Source organism: Nerophis ophidion, linkage group LG05 (genome assembly GCF_033978795.1).
Source record: "Nerophis ophidion isolate RoL-2023_Sa linkage group LG05, RoL_Noph_v1.0, whole genome shotgun sequence".
NCBI classification, from domain to species: Eukaryota; Metazoa; Chordata; class Actinopteri; order Syngnathiformes; family Syngnathidae; genus Nerophis; species Nerophis ophidion.
The window spans coordinates 24835939-24857026 of record NC_084615.1 but is presented as its reverse complement, the minus strand read 5'-3'; the positions used below and the strand labels follow the sequence as shown (position 1 = coordinate 24857026).

The 21088-nt window shown below is 40.6% G+C and overlaps 1 protein-coding gene across 1 annotated transcript in view; it reads left to right on the top strand.

Moving 5' to 3' along the window:
* Positions 1–288: 288 nt before the first annotated feature.
* lama4 (laminin, alpha 4) overlaps positions 289–21088 on the top strand; it is a 126279-nt gene continuing 105479 nt past the window's right edge. Inside the window, exon 1 of the mRNA XM_061900367.1 lies at positions 289–578. Within this exon, the coding sequence (XP_061756351.1) occupies positions 474–578 (105 nt within the window). The 5' untranslated portion in view covers positions 289–473. The remainder of the gene's footprint in view (positions 579–21088) is intronic.

The following is a 21088-nucleotide window of genomic DNA, read 5'->3' as shown; positions in this document are numbered from 1 at the left end:
ACTCAACAAAGTCGATTAAGAACAGATGTACCATTACCCTCCTCATGCTGAACCTTAATATTCATGTCATTTGTGAAAGTTCACTGTAGTATTCAAAACTATATTACAAAAGTTGAAAAGACAACATTTCTGGCACTACAATTGCCATCATGCTGATTCTTGCTTAATAAAAAGTTTCCCGTTCCCAGTCTTTCACTTCCCAGGCTTTCCATCTGCATGTGATTTAGACACTGGCTCTCTCGGGAGTGGGGGAGGGCAGTTCTACCAAGTGAGAAGAATCAGAGCAGGAAATAAGGGAGAGAAAGGGAGGAAGTTCACACACGTATGTCTGTCCGACACAGCCTGGGCCAGAACTCGGCACAGTGGCAAGTCTGTACGTCTGAGCAGTGGCATAGCAGAGCACAGGGAGCTGCCCAGAGACTGCCTGTCTGCCCGGACAGACAAGGATAGGGAGGACTCCACTCAACAAAAATATGGCTAAATCTCTACCTTACATCTGCCTTTTTGGCATTGTCTCTGGGATTGCCTATTCATCTTCCGCTGCCAGATTTGGAGAACAGCACCAGACCTTGTTGAAAGTAAGAACTTTGGTGTATTTTTGGCTGGAACAGTGACCTTGTCAGCACACTCTTTTAGGATTGGCATATACTATGTATAAGTATAGCTTATGCAGGGTGGATGAATGGTGCAAATTTGAATTCTATTGTTTATGACAGTTCAGCTGTCACAAAGTTTACTTTTGTCTTAGCCTGAACTGTTCTTATAGTTTATTTTGAGATCATGAGTGCACGTATGTCATTATGGTTGCCACTGGTTAGAGCTTTCACCATTGCCATGCCCCTTTTGCCACACCCTGACTAAAGGAAAACAGCAGCTTGACATGCCATTTGTTTGTTGCTTTATTACCAATTTTTCAGGCATTGGTTTTCCAATTTCAACATGTTAGTCCATTTTTCATATGCACAATTTACATTTTGTATCCACTGAAATCAAAGCAATGGATGCACGCTTTGTACAAAAGATGGATTACTTTTCTATCACAAGTTTCTTTTAAACAACCGTTTTTTCAAAAAGAAAATGATGTTATTTTATTACAGAATATCATGAATAATGATATAATAATATGTGTAAGCTTTGTTCAAAAAATGTTGCCACCTTTGCCAACCGTGAGAGTTTAGTTTTTTTTCCCTTTGATAGCTTGAAGTCGGTTTTGAAGTTAGTTAAGAGGATTGGGCAAAACCTACACAACTGATTTACAAAAAAAATTCCTCCATCCGGCTTCACACTGGAAGAGGGGTTAGTGCGTCTGCCTCACAATTTGAAGGTCCTGCAGTCTTGGGTCCAATCCCAGGCTCGGGATCTTTCTGTGTGGAGTTTGCATGTTCTCCCCGTGAATGCGTGGGTTCCCTCCGGGTACTCCGGCTTCCTCCCACTTCCAAAGACATGCACCTGGGGATAGGTTGATTGGCAACACTAAATTGGCCGTAGTGTGTGAATGTGAGTGTCAATGTTGTCTGTCTATATGTGTTGGCCCTGCGATGAGGTGGTGACTTGTCCAGCGTGTACCCCGCCTTCCGCCCGATTGTAGCTGAGATAGGCGCCAGCGCCCCCCGCGGCCCCTAAAGGGAATAAGCGGTAGAAAATGGATGGGATGGAAGGGTTCCTCCACCCCCAGCTAGATGGCGTAAAGACAGTCACAATGTTTGTTTTTTTAAACAAAAAAATGACTGAAGGACAATGTTAAGAAGTAGATGATGTTATTCATTGAAATAATTAAATAAATCGTCACAGAACATGACTGAGGTGTGCCTGTGGCCAACTTAGTAAAGCCGAAAGAGCATACTTGCCAACCTTGAGACCTCCGAATTCGGGAGTTGGGAGTTGGGAGATGGGGGGGGGGGGTATATTGTAGCGTTCTGGAAAAGTTAGTGTTGCAAGGGCTTCTGGATATTTGTTCTGTTGTGTTTATGTTGTGTAACAGTGTGGATGTTGTCCCGAAATGTGTTTGTCATTCTTGTTTGGTGTGGTTTCACAGTGTGGCGCATATTTGTAACAGTGTTAAAGTTGTTTATACGGCCACTCTCAGTGTGACCTGTATGGCTGTTGACCAAGTATGCGTTGCATTCAATTATGTGTGTGTAGAAGCCGCATATATGATGTGATTGGGCCAGCACGCTGTTTGTATGGAGGAAAAGCGGACGTGGTGACAGGTTGTAGAGGACACTAAAGGCAGTGCCTTTGAGGCATGCCCCCAACAATTTTGGTGGAAATCGGGAGAATGGTTGCTCCGGGAGATTTTTGGGAGGGGCACTGATATTCGGGAGTCTCCCGGGAAAATCGGTAGGGTTAGTAAGTATGCGTAAGAGCACAGCATTGCTACAATAATTTGTATCATACTGAAGCAGAGGAGTCGATAACGCTAGGCAACGGTGTTAAAAATCATTTGTAAACGTGTTTTCAACCGGAAATAGCTGATATAAATGAGTTGTGTATGAAACATGCTCAGCATCCTCATTACCATGACATGGTGTCACAATTAAGGACTACCGTGACCAAAGAATGCCAAACTTTGGGCCTCCAGAACCGTTTCATTTTACCATATTGAGCCAACACTACTTTCAGACTTTAAAAGACCTCTTAAAAGACCTCTTGCATCCAGTTTGAAAGCCGCAACCGATTAATAGAAGCACAAAAACAGATGTAGCGATGTATCGATGCGGGCAAAGTTGTTGAGTTAATTTTCATTTACTGTTCGATTGATTGACTTACTACCATCGGCCCAGTCCTGGGATCAAACCAACATAACAAGAGTGTTATGGCTCAACAATATCTTTTGTTATCCAAACAACACAACAACAGTACAGCAAGCCTAAATGACAACACACAGACACGCAAGTCTTCTTGGTGCTGTCGAAAACAAAAAAACAAAAATAAATGTAGCTATTTTACCTATATTTGAGGCATTGTTGAACACTCTGGGTGTTCTGGAGTCACAAATAGGCAGTAGCTTCAAGTAGTACCCACTAGCACAAACTAAGCAGTGTGAGGCGATGATTCAGCGTATTGTGTCCCGGTAGTGCCTTTTCCTTTGCCGTGATAAAGGTTCGCTGTTGCATTTTTTCATCATGATTGAAAGACTTGCTGCAGAATCCTTGGCTGATAAAATGATTTAATTAAAAGGGTTGCAAACCGGAAGCTATCGAGCTAAAATGCTAGCTCAGTGGTTGTCTAGCAACACGAAGCTTTACAGTAAGACTGTGAGAGTCTGGACATATTTTGTCATGATCTGTGGTCATGATCATGTTGTTGTTTATTTTCTGTTAGTTTTGGACTCTTTTTGTTCCTGTTTACCCTCCCTTGTTTAGTTGCCATGATGACCCATTAGTTTCACCTGCCTCGTGTTCGGAGCACGCACCTGCTCTAATCAGAGACTATTATTTAAGCAGGTTTTGCCAGTTAGTCGTCCTGGCGACAATACTCTGTATTTGCTCCTTTCATGCCATAGTTTTCAGGCTAGGTTCACGCTTTTTTTCATGCGATTGTTCGCTTAATGCTAGGCCGAGTAAGTTTTGTTAATTCATGCCACAGTTAGCGAGTTTTTGTTTCTTGTCCATAGTTCTGTCAAAGTTGTGCTTTCGTCTTGTGCGCCTTTTTGTTTGTTCCTATTTTGATAGTGAATAATTAAATATGTTCCTACCTTCACGCCTGGTCCAAAGTAGTCCGTTTGCATCCCGGGAAAACAAATGATACACGGACCATACTTGCCAATTCCCCCGATTTTCCCGGGAGACTCACGAATTTCAGTGCCCCTCCCGAAAATCTCCCGTAGCAACCATTCTCCCGATTTCTACCCGGACAACAATATTGGGGGCGTGCCTTAAAGGCACTGCCTTTAACGTCGTCTACAATCTGTCGTCACGTCCGCTTTTCCTTCATACAAGCAGCGTGCCAGCCCAGTCTTAAAATATATGCGGCTTCTACACACACATGCGAGAATGCAATGCATACTTGGTCAACAGCCATACAGGTCACACTGAGGGTGGCCGTATAAACAACTTTAACACTGTTACAAATATGTGAACCCACACCAAACGAGAATGACAAACACATTTCGGGAAAACATTTGCACCGTAACACAACATAAACACAACAGAACAAATACCCAGAATCCATTGCAGCACTAACTCTTCCGGCACGCTACAATATACCTCAGAGCGTCGGCCGCTTGTAACATTAATAAAAGAAACATACATGTATAAGGATTGGCCGCATAATATTGTCACACGATTACCTATGCATTTGATTAGTAAATACATATTTTACCTACGCTGTAAGAAAAAAAAATCTGTTGATTTTGCCATCAAAAAAATGGCAGAATTTTACCATAAAATTTACAGTCGAATGGTCACACTGTTTTACTGTAAAATTTTAGTGATTGAGCTGCCAGTTTTTTGTTAGGCAACCATGTTTTTCTGCATAAAAAACATAGTTGCTGTTTTCACAGAGTGTTACTGTAAATGTAAGTATGGTAGCACATTCTTGTTTCTTAGGGTAGGATTCTGAAGACCTAGCTGTTTTAAAAAAATAAAAATACATATTGTCATGTTTGGGCAGCACGGTGGAAGAGGGGTTAGTGGACTGAGTAGTCCTGGTTTCAATCCCGGGCTCAGGATCTTTTTGTGTGGAGTTTGCATGTCCTCCCCGTGACTGCGTGAGTTCCCTTTGGGTACTCCCGCTTCCTCCCACTTCCAAAGACATGCACCTGGGGATAGGTTGATTGGCAACACTAAATTGGCCCTAGTGTGTGAATGTGAGTGTGAATGTTGTCTGTCTATCTGTGTTGGCCCTGCGGTGAGGTGGCGACTTGTCCAGGGTGTACCCTGCCTTCCCCCCGATTGTAGCTGAGATTGGCACCAGCGCCCCCCGCGACCCCTTAAAGGGAATAAGCGGTAGAAAATGAATGAATGGATGGATTGTCATGTTTACAGTGTACAATTTGATTGATAACTTGCTTTGAAATCATAAGGCTAAATAGATATGTATGTATGTTTTTGCCCCAAAAATGTTTTGAATGTATGATAACATAATATCTATTGCGTTATTAGATATATACAGTTTAAAAGATATACAACTGCATGCAGTACATGTCTTTTTTTCCATGACAAAAAAAAAAAAAAATAGGACGTTTTAAACTACTTTATTGATGCATATTATTTTCAGGCTTTCACGGGCCATTCTAAATGACGTGGCGGGCCTTGAGTTTGACACCTGTGGACTACGATGTCCTTAATTTAAAGTGGTGTAGTAGTTTTAGTTTTTTTTGGCGACACTAGTGTCAACAAAAAAAGCACTGAGTTAATAAGCTCATTACTCAGTAAGTAATGATATGGACATGTTTCTTGCTGAGGACTTTCTAATACGCTTCTGCCTTGGAGACTTTAGGTCTGTAAACACTATACATTTTTGATACTTTTTTATATTGACAAATCCAATGTTTTAGACTGCAATATTGTCAAATTAAGGACACTTATTATGTATCTGTAGCTTGTGTGCTACTGTGTGCTTAGTTGTTGTGTAGCTGCCCATAGCCTACCATGTTTGTTTTTTATAAATGACATGATTAAAATACAAGAAAAAGATTAGAAGGTTAATTTAGAATAGATCTGGGCAAATTAAGGCCCGGGGTCCACAAGCGGTCCGTTGAGCTTTTCAACTTGGCCCGCCTGACATTCCCAAATATTTTTTTTTAGATCTTTAAGATGGAAAGTGTAGCTGCCATTATGATGTGCAGTAATCTGCGCTCATGGATGATATACCAGTTACTATGATAATCTATATAGTTACCATGGTCATCTAATTAGTAACTATGGTAATCTCCGTCACAGCAGCTCAGACGAGGCACCAAGCAGTGTGGGTGGGAAGTGTTTCCACAGACGCGGAAGGAGATTTTCACAACAAAGTTCTAAAGTTTAGTGATATAAAGAATAGAATACAAAGTACTTTATTGATCCCTGGTGGAAAATCAGCAAATATCAGATATATCAGATTGTAGGTGGGTTTATTGTGTATACTTCGCGTTCATATTTCACTGTTTGTTGCATTAGTGTTGCGTTTCACTTGATTGTAAAATGTCAATCGAAAGGGGGTGTGACATTCATTATTTGTCAATATTCAGTATTATGTCGTTCATAGAAAAATGTACAAATTCCATTCTGTTTTTTTAAGGCGGTTTTCAGCATTCAATCAGACATTATTTTGAGGTTTTGTATTAGTGTCCCTAAAAATAGATATACCGGCCCCCAGACACATTTTTTTCTCTAAATGTGGCCCCCGAGTCAAAATAATTGCCCAAGCCTGATTTAGAAGGTTAGCTGGCGGTTGAGCTCTGCATAATCAGAATCAACTGGACTTTACTAATCCCCGTGGGGATATTGAGATTTTCAGGGCGACAGAAAAAAGATCGCTGATGGGTTTGCCAACTTCCGGCGCCCCTTACAAAAAAAAGGTGAGAGACAGGTAAATGTTGGGGAGGGTCTGTCAAAGACTGGACTCCACAGAGGGGGTCCAGACTGAGTCCCAGGAAAAAATACTCATATCCTTAGCATACATAAACAAGTTACAGAGAATCAACAAAATTTGCAACAGAGGAGAGGGAACGGCAGCTACGGGGGGCGGCTGCTGCTGTAGGCTCCTGAATTTCAGTGTCCCTACTGAAAATCTCCCGGGGTAACCATTCTCCCAAATTTCTCCAGATTTCCACCCGGACAATATTGGGGGCGTCCCTTAAAGGCACTACCTTTGGCGTCCTCTACAACCTGTCATCACGTCCACTTATCCTCTATTCAAAGAGGCCCAGTCACATAATGTATGCTGCTTTAACAGACACACATATGTGAATGCAAGGCATACTTGCTCAACAGCCATACATGTCACACCGAGGGTGGCCTTAAAAAACAACTTGAACACGATTACAAATATGCGCCACACTGTGAACCCACACCAAACAAGAATGACAAACACATTTCGTGAGAACATCCGCACCGTAACACAACATAAACACAACAGAACATATAACCAGAACCCCTTGCAGCACTAACTCTTTTGGGACACTACAAACTACAATATAAAATATACACCCCGGCACCACCAAACTCCACCCATTTCCCAAATTCGGAGGTCTCAAGATTGGCAAGTATGCTGTATACGCGCATGATGGGGGAAAGGGCCCATTGGCAGAAAGATAACCGCACTGCTGGACTGCTTGTATCGGAGCACTTTTATCAGAGATTTAGGATTTTACATGCAATCCCATACTTGTTTTCAATATCAATATCAGGTCAGGGCACCTACAATTACTGGTATGCTTGCTTTGCAGTGAGCATATTTGTATTAATGTATATTCAGTGGGAATTTAACATTGCGTAGCCCTCATTTCAGTACAGAGGCGTACGGAAGTCCCATGCTTTACCAAAGCTATGATTCTTCACACAACGCTGCGCAGAATTAAGGAACAGCCAACTGGCCACTGCTTTAACTATTTATGGGGCAAGTGACCATATTTGACCACTTGAGCGCAAGTTGTAAAATGGCCTTCGCACCCTTCACAATGTAATTCTCACCCAGCCAAAGTGTCACGATGCAGCATTTGACCCAACAGCAGAGTTCTGAAGCACAACAATTTTCCCTTATCTTTGTAAGCAAAAAAACCCCAAAAGATTTACTTCTAGGTCAGGGGTCGGCAACCCAACATGTTGAAAGAGCCATATTGGACCAAAAATACAAAAAACAAATCTGTCTGGAGCCGCAAAAAGTTAAACGCCTTATGTATGTGTTATACTAAAGGGAACAAAATAAGTAAGTGTCTCAAAGGGTGAGATAACTCCTGCAAAATACTGGTTTAAAACTGCCAAATATATAGATGTGTGTGTCCAAGTTAAAGGAAAGGACAGGTTGTCTTCTTCTAATAGATTTATTACAATATTTGCAAGCTGGATTACATTTGCTGTGGTCTGGAACAACATGACAGACAATCAGAAATGCAGCAGAAAATGTGTCATGAGACATGGAAATATAAATTAAATACACAGAGGACATAACTTGTAAAGGACATTAAATGAGCTCAAATATAGATACAAACAAGGCATAATGAGGCAATATCTACACACAGCTAGCCTAAATCGCATGTTAGCGTGGATTATTAGCACTCCGCACAACATAAAAAGTTTGGTTGACAAAATAAGACGAAGAGGGAGTGGCATAAAACACGTCTTTCTGTGGCAGCGTCGGACAAAGTTGTATGTAAACAAACTACGGTGCGTTCAAGGGCCATCAAAATCAGTAGGACAAAACGGTGCTGGCCAAATACTGGGATTTCTTACTATTATGAAGATTTCAGTCATGTTTGTCGTCCTACAGAAACGTGGACCCCGACTTAAACTCAAAAAACTTATTCGGGTGTTACCATTTAGTGGTCAATTGTACGGAATATGTACTGTACTTTGCAATCTACTAATAAAAGTTTCAATCAATCAATCAATCAAACAGTATCAAAACAACAAATATACTTTTCCCTCTATCTTTTTCCATTTTTGAAAAAGCTCCAAGGACACTAGGGCGGTGCTAAAGAGCCGCATGCGGCTCAAGAGCCGCGGGTTGCTGATCCCGGTCTTAGGTGGGTGTATTGAAAGTAATGATGGTCAGTTGACGAGGGTTACATATTTTGCAGTTGAGGATGATGTTGTTTGCGTTGGATAACTAACCATAAAATTAGGGAAATTGCGCATCGAAAACTCAAAATGAATGAACAAGGTTATTTTCTCTACAAATTCAAAAATACATTATTTGTTTTATGACATTATAAAAATGTCCCCCGTCCCACCTGTCCCCTGACCCTCCAAAGTTACATTCCTGACTGGCTCATTCACCATGGTAGCGAATCGCCTTTTGCGGCAGCTTGTATGCACATAACGACAAAAAACACTTCCTGTCCCTTAGTTGTTGTTCCGTGTGTGGGAATTTGGTGCACCCTTACTACAAAACCCAAAACCAATGAAGTTGGCACGTTGTGTAATTTTTAAATAAAAACAGAATACAATGATTTGCATATCCTTTTCAACCTATATTCAGTTGAATAGACTGCAAAGACAAGATATTTGATGTTCAAACTTTTATTTTTTTTGTGCAAATAATCATTAAATTAGAATTTAATGTCAGCAACACATTGCTAAAAAGTTGGCACAGAGGTATTTTTACCACTGTGTTACATGGCCTTTCCTTTTAACGACACTCAGTAAACGTTTGGGAACTGAGGAGACCAATTTTTTTAAGTTTTTCTGGTGGATTTATTTCCCATTCTTGCTTGATGTACAGCTTAAGTTGTTCAATAGTTGTTCTCCATTGTGGTATTTTAGGCTTCATATAGAGCCACACATTTTCAATGTGAGACAGGTCTAGACTACAGGCAGTACCCACTCTCTTTTACTATGAAGCCACGCTGTTGTAACTCGTGGCTTGGCATTGTCTTGCTGAAATAATCAGGGGCGTCCATTATAACGTTGCTTGGATGGCAACATATGTTGCTCCAAAACCTGTATGTACCTTTCAGCATTAATGGTGCCTTCACACTAATACACCCCTATACCATCACAGATGCTGGCTTTTGAACTTTGCGCCTATGACAGTCTGGATGGTTCTTTTGGGGACGGCGTGGTGAAGTTGGGAAAGTGGCCGTGCCAGCAATCTGAGGGTTACTGGTTCAATCCCCACCTTCTACCATCCTAGCCACGTCCGTTGTGTCCTTGGGCAAGACACTTTACCCTTGCTCCTGATGAGACCTGGTTAGCACCTTGCATGGCAGCTCCCGCCATCAGTGTGTGAATGTGTGTGTGAATGGGTGAATTTGGAAATATTGTCAAAGCGCTTTGGGCTCCTTAAAAAGGGGTAGAAAACCGCTATACAAGTACAACCATTTTCCTTTGTTCCAGACAACACGACGTCCACAGTTTCCAAAAACAATTTAAAGTGTGGACTCGTCAGACCACAGAACAATTTTACACTTTGCATCAGTCCATCTTAGATGATCTTTGCCCAGCGAAGCCAGCGGCGTTTCTGGGTGTTGTTGATAAATTACTTTCGCTTTGCATAGTAGCGTTTTAACTTGCACTTACAGATGTAACGACACACTGTATTTACTGATAGTGGTTTACTTAAGTGTTCCTGAACCCTTGTGGTGATATCCTTTACACACTGATGTCACTTTTTGATGCAGTACCGCCTTAGGGGTCAAAGGTCACGGCCTTGCCCCTTTCGTGCTGTGATTTCTCCAGATTGTCTGAACCTTTTGATGATATTACAGAACGTAGATGGTGAAATCCCTAAATTCCTTGTAATTGCTCGTTGAGAAATGTTGTTCTTAAACTGTTCGACAATTTGCTCACTCATTTGTGTACAAAGTGGTGACCCTCGCCCCGTCCTTGTTTTGTTAATGACTGAGCATTTCATGGACGCTGTTTATACACCCAATCATGGCACCCACCTGTTGCCAATTAGCCTGTTCATATGTGGTATGTTCCAAATAGGTGTTTGATGAGCATTCCTCAACTTTTGTCAGCTTTTTTGAAAGATGTTGCAGGCATCAAATTACAAACATACAAATGAGATAATATTTGCAAAAAATAACGAAGTTTACCAGTTCGAACGTTAAGTATCTTGTCTTTGCAGTCTGTTCAATTGAATATAGATTAAAAAGTATTTGCAAATCATTGTATTCTGTTTTCATTTATGATTGACACAATGTGCCAACTTCACTAGTTTTGGGTTGTGTAGTATGTCTCCAAACATGGAAATAGAAAACATGTCTTCCTCACAGTGTCCCAAGAGGATTTATTCACTGTTTAGCTGTCTGCAACATCTCTGAGCAGAATGGCTCACTCCCACGAGTTTGCTGTGTGCGGTTATTGAGTTAACATGACCTTCCCATGACCTCAAATATTTCCCTTCTTCAAGACCTTCAGAGGAAGTTGCATGACTAAGTCCAGAGTCTAACCCCCATTCAACAGATGACAAGGACCAGACATTGCCCTATTATTAATTGGTTAAATTTTGATTTAATTATCAAGATGCATAACTTTCATTGATGAAATGCTCTGGATATGCATTACACAATGTTAACTGGCACGAATTAACCAAACTGCAGTCTTTAGGTTATCTTTCTATCAACTCTCTGAAGAGCAAGCTGTCTTTTTGTAGAGGCGTCACATTTCAACAGACACTGTGGTGAGAAGGCATGGCTCCCAGAGGCCTGTCAGGGTGTTGACTTGAAAGAGCCGTCGTTTGTGGAAACAAGTCATGCTTTTGTGTTTGATACTTTTCCTGCTTAGTATTACACGCACACACACACACACACACACACACACACACACACACACACACACACACACACACACACAGCTTCAGGAAATACCGAAGTATTAGATACAGACTGCAAAAAGAGTTTGAACAATCGGAAGACTATATGACTGGCTGAACGTCATCTTTGTTGTCCACCATAGTGAGCATGGTGGGAAGAACATAGAACTAGTTAAATGACGTAGGGCAGGGGTGCCCACACTTTTTCTGCCGGCCAGCTACTTTTCAATTGACCAAGTCGAGGTGATCTGCCTCATTCATATATTTCATATATATAATTTATATTTATTTATTTATGAAAGATACTTTTTTGTTATCAAGTTAAATGTGTTTAATGATAATACAAGCATGTTTAGCACATTAAGATTCCTTTCTTTCATGAAGACAAAAATATAAGTTGGTGTATTACCTGATTCTGATGACTTGCATTGATTGAAATCAGACAATTGTGCTGATAACGTCCGCATTTTCAAATGGAGGAGAAAAACAGTCCTTCTTTCTGTCCATTGCCACATGAAAGTGTTTTGTTTTTGGTATCTTATTTATCCAGCTTCCATACTCGTTTTTGAAACACTTTACAAGAAATACATTCAAAACTCCCGAATTTAAGTGCCTCTCCCGAAAATCTCCCGGGACAACCATTCTCCCGATTTCCAGCCGGACTTCAGGCGCGGACCTGAGTGAGGAAAGCCTCATATAAACAGTATGCCGGCCCAGTCACGTTATAACATCTACGGCTTTTGGAGAGTGCACAACTGCACACACAACAAGAAGGAGACGAAGCAGATGAACGAAGAAGTGACAGTCATGGCGACGACGAGTGACAGAGAATAGAACGAGGATGGACAGTTCAACCCTAAACTCACTCCTTTTTCTACAAATTAAATTTCACAGATGCTGCCCATACCTATGCGCATTCAAAGGCTGGGCTACTGGCTGCAAAGCATTGCACTTTGAAATACAACAATGAGTAGAAGGGTGTTATGTGTGTGTATATGTGTAAATAAATGAACACTGAAATTCAAGTAATTATTTTATATATATGTATATATATATATATGTATATATATATATATAATAAACCCTGTTCCATATGAGTTGGGAAATTGCGTTAGATGTAAATATAAACGGAATACAATGATTTGCAAATCATTTTCAACCCATATTCAGTTGATTATGCTACAAAGACAACATATTTGATGTTCAAACTGATAAACATTTTTTTTTTTTCTTTTTCAAATAATCATTAACTTTAGAATTTGATGCCAGCAACACGTGACAAAGACGTTGGGAAAGATGGCAATACATACTGATAAAGTTGAGGAATGCTCATCAAACACGTATTTGGAACATCCCACAGGTGTGCAGGATAATTGGGAACAGGTGGGTGCCATGATTGGGTATAAAAGCAGCTTCCATGAAATGCTTAGTAATTCATAAACAAGGATTGGGCGAGGGTCACCAATTTGTAAACAAATTGTCGAACAGTTTTAGAACATTTCTCAACGAGCTATTGCAAGGAATTTAGGGATTTTACCATCTACGGTCTGTAAAATGATCAAAAGGTACAGAGAATCTGGAGAAATCCCTGCACGTAAGCGCTGACATTACAGATCTTTGATTCCTCAGGCGGTACTGCATCAAAAACTGACATCTGTGTGTAAAGGATATCACCACATGGGCTCAGGGAACACTTCATAAAACCACTGTCAGTAACTGCAGTTGGTCGCTCCATTTGTAAGTGCAAGTTAAAACTCTACTATGCAAAGCGAAAGCCATTTATCAACAACACCTAGGAACGCTGCCGGCTTCGCTGGGCCCGAGCTCATCTAACATGGAGTGATGCAAAGTGGAAAAGTGTTCTGTGGTCTGACAAGTCCACATTTCAAATTATATTTGGAAACTTTGGACATGGTGTCCTGCGGAACAAAGAGGATTGATTGATTGATTGATTGATACTTTTATTAGTAGATTGCACAGTTCAGTACATATTCCGTACAATTGACCACTAAATGTTAACACCCGAATAAGTTTTCCAGGAAAATAACCATCCGGATTGTTATAGGTGCAAAGTTGAAAAGCCAGCATCTGTGATGTTATGGGGGTGCATTAATGCCCAAAGCATGGGTATTTTACACATCTATGAAGGTACCATTAATGCTGAATGGTCCATACAGGTTTTGGAGCAACATATGTTGTCATCCAAGCAACGTTATCATGGACACCCCTGCTTGTTTCAGCAAGACAATGCCAAACCACGTGTTACAACAGCGTTGCTTCATAGTAAAAGAGTGCAGGTACTTTCCTGGCCCGCCTGCAGTCCGGAAATGTCTCCCAACAAAAATGTGTGGCGCATTATGAAGCGTGAAATACGACAACAAGACCCCGGACTGTTGAACAATTTAAGCTGTACATCAAGCAAGAATGGTAAAGAACTCCACTTTCAAAGCTTCAACAATTAGTTTCCTCAGTTCCCAAACGTTTATTGAGTGTTGTTAAAAGAAAATTTGATGTAACACAGTGGTGAACATGCCCTTTCCCAACTACTTTGGCACGTGTTGCAGCCATGAAATTCTAAGTCAATTATTATTTGCAAAACAAAAAAAATTTAATGAGTTTGAACATCAAATATCTTGTCTTTGTAGTGCATTCAATTGAATATGGGTTGAAAAGGATTTGCAAATCATTGCGTTCCGTTTGTATTTACATCCAACACAATTTCCCAACTCATATGGAAACAAGGTTCGTATATATATATATATATATATATATTATATATATATATATATATATATATATATCAAAAGGTACATATATATATATATATATATATATATATACGAACCTTGTTTCCATATGAGTTGGGAAATTGTGTTAGAGTTTTGACAGCGTGCGGGTCTGTTGGAATATAAAAAAATGTTTCTCGCCTTCCTGTCGGTCATTTTTTCTTAATAAGGCGACAGCAGCCAGCGTTATCTCACAAGACCCTGTGGTGCTATGAATGTCAATTAAGTGACATCTTGGTGAAGATTTATGATCGCTAGTTTTTAGGTTTATTTTTTTAATGCCTGGCTGGCGATTGACTGACACACCCTCTGCGATCCACCGGTAGCTCGCAATTGACGTAATGGGCACCCCAGACATAGGCGGGATTTACTAAGATTCAAATAAAACATACTAAACAGTTTGTGTGTTGTGTGATATCTACTAAGATTGCGTGTGCTTTATTTAAAAGTGAGGATTTTGCGTGCATATGGGGATTTTACCATAGAGACACTTGATCATGTTTCACACATTCACGTTATCATGCTCCGAGTCCTACCTGTGTGCGATGTGTTGAGCCGGCAGCACACATCTATAATCTGTCACACCTTTTCTGAATCGCAATCTAGACAACAGAAATATATGCACGGTGACACTTATTGACATTATTAGTTCGTCTGGAATGACTCAAACACAAGAAAATGCACAAAGAAAGACGTCTTTTCATGTAGGAGATACAGTATAGGAATCTATATCCTAAACTAAAAAAAAATTAATACATAAAAAAATATATACTTAAAACCGCATCAATTGAATTCATGTTATAGTTCTTCCCTATTGCTAACACACTAATATGACATCCGTAGCACAATTATTATAACCGACACATAGATAGCCAACACTTCTCAAGTCTTCAAAGGTCCAACACATTTTCGACTTTACACTCATTTTGAAATTCAAATTGGCACTTTTTAAAAGAACTGAACACGGTTCTTTGCTTAAGACACATCAATATAATTAAATTAGGGCTGGGCGATATATTGATATACTCAGTTTTATATTGCGGGTTTGTGTCTGTGTGATGTAGAAAATTACTATATCGTGATATTTGAGTATATACGTTCTCCCGCAGTTGCTTTTAGCTGCTGGCATTACACGACAGGTGTTTCTTGTCTCTCCTTCTCACAGACAGCAAGCGCACCTTCTTACATACGTCACATACGTATACGCCTTCTCGGAGCTGAGAGGTAGCAGCATGAGTAATATTAGCTGTCGTGCGAGTGGTAATACGAGAGAAAGAAGGTGCGAATCTGGTAACAAATGAAGGAAGAGTTAATTCCCAAGAAAAACAGCAGGGGGTCCATCGTCTGGCGGTGGTTTGGCTACTAGTGGGAATGTGACGAACAGACAACCGTAATTTGTCAAGTGTGGGGCAAAAGCGTTGCTACAAAAAGTAGCATTACTGCTAATATGTAGCATCATTTGAAAAGTCACCTGCTAGAAACCGAAGAGTGCTTACTCAGCATTTCAATATCTCCATTCAGTGCCACACCAACAAAATGCAGAGGCAACCAGTTCCACATCAACACTGTATGAAAAAAATAGTCAACAACATAAGGAGATAACGTCCGCAGTAACGTACCAAATAGCGATTTGATTTGCTATTATGCAGCTCATTTTTATTTGACAGTTTTTGAAATATCTTGTGTGACATCATGCACAAAAGTGCACTTTGTTTTAAACTATTGTAGTGGCGTTCTGTACAAAAAGTGCACTTTTTAATTTAGTGTTGTTTTGATATGTCATCTTAGTGACATCATGCACAAAAGTGCACTAAAAGCTAGTTTTAAAATGTCTCCGACAATCTTGCACTTTCTGTTTTGAAATTACATGAATGTTTGTGCCACTGCTTAATAAATATTTTTAGTCTATTGACTTAGTTGTGATTTCCCTCTCCTCATGAACGTTTAAAATGACTACATAATAATGCAGTATGAACAAAAATGTTTTAATGTAGACACATAGAATCATCATACCGCGGTGATTATATGCTTCAAGTGTTGAGTCAAGGTTAAGGCAAAATATCGAGATATATATATTGTGTATCGCGATTTGGCCTAAAAAAATATTGAGATATTAAAAAAAGACCATATCGCCCGGCCCCTACAATCAATCAAAGTTTACTTATATAGCCCTAAATCACAAGTGTCTCAAAGGGCTGCACAAGCCACAATGACATCCTCGGCTCAGATCCCACATCAAGGCAAGAAAAAACTCAACCCAGTGGAATGATAAAGAGAAAACTTGGCGGGGAATTTGACGATTTTATATGCAGTTTTGGTTGCAGGGCTTCATTTTGTAGGTTATAGGAGGTATTTTGTGAATGGTGTTTAGTATTTTTGATAAAACCACACTAGTTTGTGTTTCATCAAATTGTAATCAGCCCCATTAGTCATCCAGCAGCATTACAATTCTAAAAATAAATATCTGAATAGACAATATGTCTAATATTTTTTAATTTCTGAACATCCGAAATGTTGATGCACACGTAGGGCGGAGAGTACTCACCTAAAGCAAGTGACTATTTAATAGATGATAAACACCACTGCCTTCTGGATCCATTCTTCATTCTTGACCTCATCTTATTTGTTGCTATAATATTTCCCATGACACTTTTCCATTACCAACGGTTACCCAATAAATGATGAGTTGGATACTTGGGATTTAGATCATGTTGAAAGATATCCATCCTTTACCTCTTGGCCATCTGCTGCATTACTTATGCTTCCACCCCCTTCCCCTGCATTCTCCACTGTGTACAAGCTCGCGGCTGTTCCACACGTCAAACTGTTGTCAAAGAGCCAAGGTCTAAGCTACCCCAAACATTTTGGTTGGCTTAAATGGTCAACGGCAGACAATCTTTCTCAAATATTTTCACTTGTTTATTACTTTTTGACAGTTTTTTGGGGAGAAAAAACATTCCATTGGTTATATGTTTAGATGAGTTAATATAAACAAAACTGAAACAACTTTTGGATTTTGAACTGCACATATAAACTGCATGAAAGTTTTTCTTAGATCAAACGTAAGAGCTATTGTAAACATACACACAAAAAAACAAGACTATCAAAAGAGAAGAGATCAACAAGACCTCAACATGGCAGTAGTGCAACAATTGTCAAATAGAATACCAATACTGGAAATAAATAAAGTTTTTAAATAAAGCAGCCTACCGGGAAAAATAAAATTATGGTACCAAGTACTCAAGTATAAAACCCACCATCAAAACAGAACAATAATTGTGTCACTTAAATAAAATAAAGGCTACAGTATTCCAAGTTTTAAATAAAGCAGCATACAGGAAAAATAAAATTATGGTACCAAGTACCCTATAAAACCATCAAAACAGTAATACTGCAGCAAACGCATTCCCAAATGCAACTCAAACCCACTCATAATCATCCTCCTCTTCAATCACAAGTTCATTGAGGAACTGCTGTTTCTCATCACTCGCCTCCTCTTCCGGAACCACTGTAGCACCCTGCTGTCTAGCCCTCAAAAGCGTCTCATTGCCTGCCTGACATGGCTGTCCCTCCTTGAGGCAGTCAACGAGCTGGTCCTCACTCCCATCAGCTGCTACCGCCAGCCCAAACACCTTGTAGGATACCAGAAAGCAACAATCAGCTCTGGCTATTGTTTGCAACACACATACACACAGCCAGCTAGCCTACCTTGAATGAGTTGATCAGAGTGTCCCGATCCAGAGCATCCCAGGCTCCCAGGACCCAGTCAACCAGGAGGTGGCGGGAAGGGGCTCTCAGGTTCCCTGACTTGGTGTAAGTCTTTTCTTTATCACCAGCCATCCAGTTATCATAGTAGTCACGGAGCTGCGCTTTGAAAGGGCCATTCCACACAACATCGAGGGCCTGCAGGTGTTTTGTGCAACCTCTTGATATAACAGCCATTGTAAGGTTGTAGTCCCTTTTGAGCTCTGCCTTCGTGGCCTCGCTGATATGTCCCATGCAAGTAGCCTCGGTCCGAAGTGAAATTCCCCCACTGCCCCCCGGAGCCAATCGTTTGTCAGGTCATCATTAAACCAGTCATTCTTGGAGGAAGCTATGATCACCCTGGGGATGCTCTGCATAGCCTTTATATCACAGACAGCACCCTTAAACACAATGTAACGCTTCAGCTTTGTCCCGTCTGCTTTGGCTGCAAGAGCCACCGTGATGCGTGCCTTCTCGTGGCCGGTGGTTTTGAGGCAGATGGCGCCCCTCTCATTGACCGTACTAAAACCAACCATGTCAAACCAGACGGCTGTTTCATCCATGGCGATGATATTCTTGGGCTGGATATTCTTGGCCTCTATCTGTTTAGTAGTGAAAACAAGGAAGTTGACAATCTTCGCGACGGGAGCGTCCTTCTGTGGAACAGTTGTTCTCCTCCTGAGGGTAAAGTGGTTCCGACGGAGGAATCGATTAAGCCAGCCACTCGTTGCACCAAACACCACCCCGGTGTCTCTCGTGTCACTCGCGGTGGCATACAACTCCTTGGCCTTAATGCGGAACATTTCGCGGGACACACGGTGGTTCAGTCCACGAAGGTGATGTATCCACTGACACAAATTAGCATCAAGCTCGTCGATCACTTTCTTCCTACATCCGCCAGATAAGCGAGCCCCTTTTTCCAACGATTGCCGACTGAGATAGTAGTTCTCTCTTTTTTTGTTTCCATTCGCTTTGGGTCAAAGTTAAACTTCCTTGGCCGCTGCCAAACCAGAAATCTGTTACGCATATTTCACAACCACTAGCTTGAACTTTAAGTCAAACTTTCAGTTCTTCTTCCCCCTTAAAGTATTCCCGTCCATTAGTTGTGGTGTACCGCTATACATGGGCTACTTTTAGGAAGAGGCGTTTAATTCACAACATTGGCTCGGACCACGGGCGGCTATTAGGACATGGGCGGTTATTTGCCCAAGGGCGTTTACTTGGTAATATATGGTATATATATATATATATATATATATATATATATATATATATATATATATATATATTAGAGATGCGCGGTTTGCGGTTTCATCCGCGGAGTCCGCGGATAAACCGCGGGTCGGGCGGGTAACATGACGAAAAAATAGATTATAATTGGATTGGCGGTTGACTCATTCGGAAATATTTGATATACATGGTTCTGGGATCGGTATCCTTTACCATTCAAAGAGCCATTTTGGACCCGTGTCACAAAGCGAAGAAGACAATAGGAGACGTAAACATTCCCTATAATGACAAAATTGGCTCAGACCCCGGGCGGCTATTAGGACATGGGCGGTTATTTGCCCAAGGGCGTTTACTTGGTAATATATATATATATATATATATATATATATATATATATATATATATATATATATATCTATATATATCAGAGATGCGCGGTTTGCGGTCTCATCCGCGGAGTCCGCGGATAAACCGCGGGTCGGGCGGGTGACATGACGAAAAAATAGATTATAATTGGATTGGCGGTTGACTCATTCGGAAATATTTGATTTACATGGTTCTGGGATCGGTATCCTTTACCATTCAAAGAGCCATTTTGGACCCATGTCACAAAGCGAAGAAGACAATAGGAGACGTAAACATTCCCTATAATGACTGCCGGCAGTCACCCAGTCAATAAGTATTAGGGCGTGCTTTGTCACCTTAAGTATTAGGGCGTGCTTTGTCACCTTCTACAGCACGTACGATCTACATGTCAGTCCAGCAACACGTTGTGTGTGGCTTCCGCAGACAGACGCACACGACTGCAAGGCATACTGGGTGACACAGAGTACACTAGAGGTTGTGATATAAACAATTTTAACACTCTTAGTAATATGCGCCACGCTGTGAAGCCACACCAAACAAGAATGACAAACACATTTCGGGAGAACATCCTTACAGTAACACAACATAAACGCAACACAACAAATACCCAGAATCCTTTGTATCCATGATACGCCCTGACTATTTTATACATCCCGCGAGAACATTAGCGACTCCCATTGTCTTCTTAACTCTGTGAAACGGGTTTAAATAGCTCTTTGAGAGGTAAAGGTGGCCGACCTCTGATGTATTTCAACAGGTGGGTGGTGGGCGGTTGCGGTTCTGATAAAATGTTGGTTCGGGTGGACGGCGTGTGGATGACGACTTTGGTGATGCGGATGATATAATTGCCTATCCGCACATCTCTAATATATATATATATATATATATCCATCCATCCATTTTCTACCGCTTATTCCCTTTCGGGGTCGCGGGGGGTGCTGGCGCCTATCTCAGCTACAATAGGGCGGAAGGCGGGGTACACCCTGGACAAGTCGCCACCTCATCACAGGGCCAACACAGATAGACAGACAACATTCACACACTAGGGTCAATTTAGTGTTGCCAATCAACCTATCCCCAGGTGCATGTCTTTGGAAGTGGGAGGAAGCCGGAGTACCCGGAGGGAACCCACGCATTCACGGGGAGAACATGCAAACTCCACACAGAAAGATCCCGAGCCTGGATTTGAACCCAGGACTGCAGGACCTTCGTATTGTGAGGCAGACGCACTAACCCCTCTGCCACCGTGAAGCCCATATATATATATATATATATATATATATATATATATATATATATATATATATATATATATATATATATATATATATTGTATATATATATATATATATATATATATATATATATATATATATTTGTATATATATATATATATATATATATATATATATATTTGTATATGTATATTTGTATATATATATATATATATATATATATTTGTATATGTATATGTATATTTGTATAGATAAACATTGGCTTAAATTACAAACTACATAGTATTACTAAATAAAATGTGAAATCAAAATAGAAAAGCA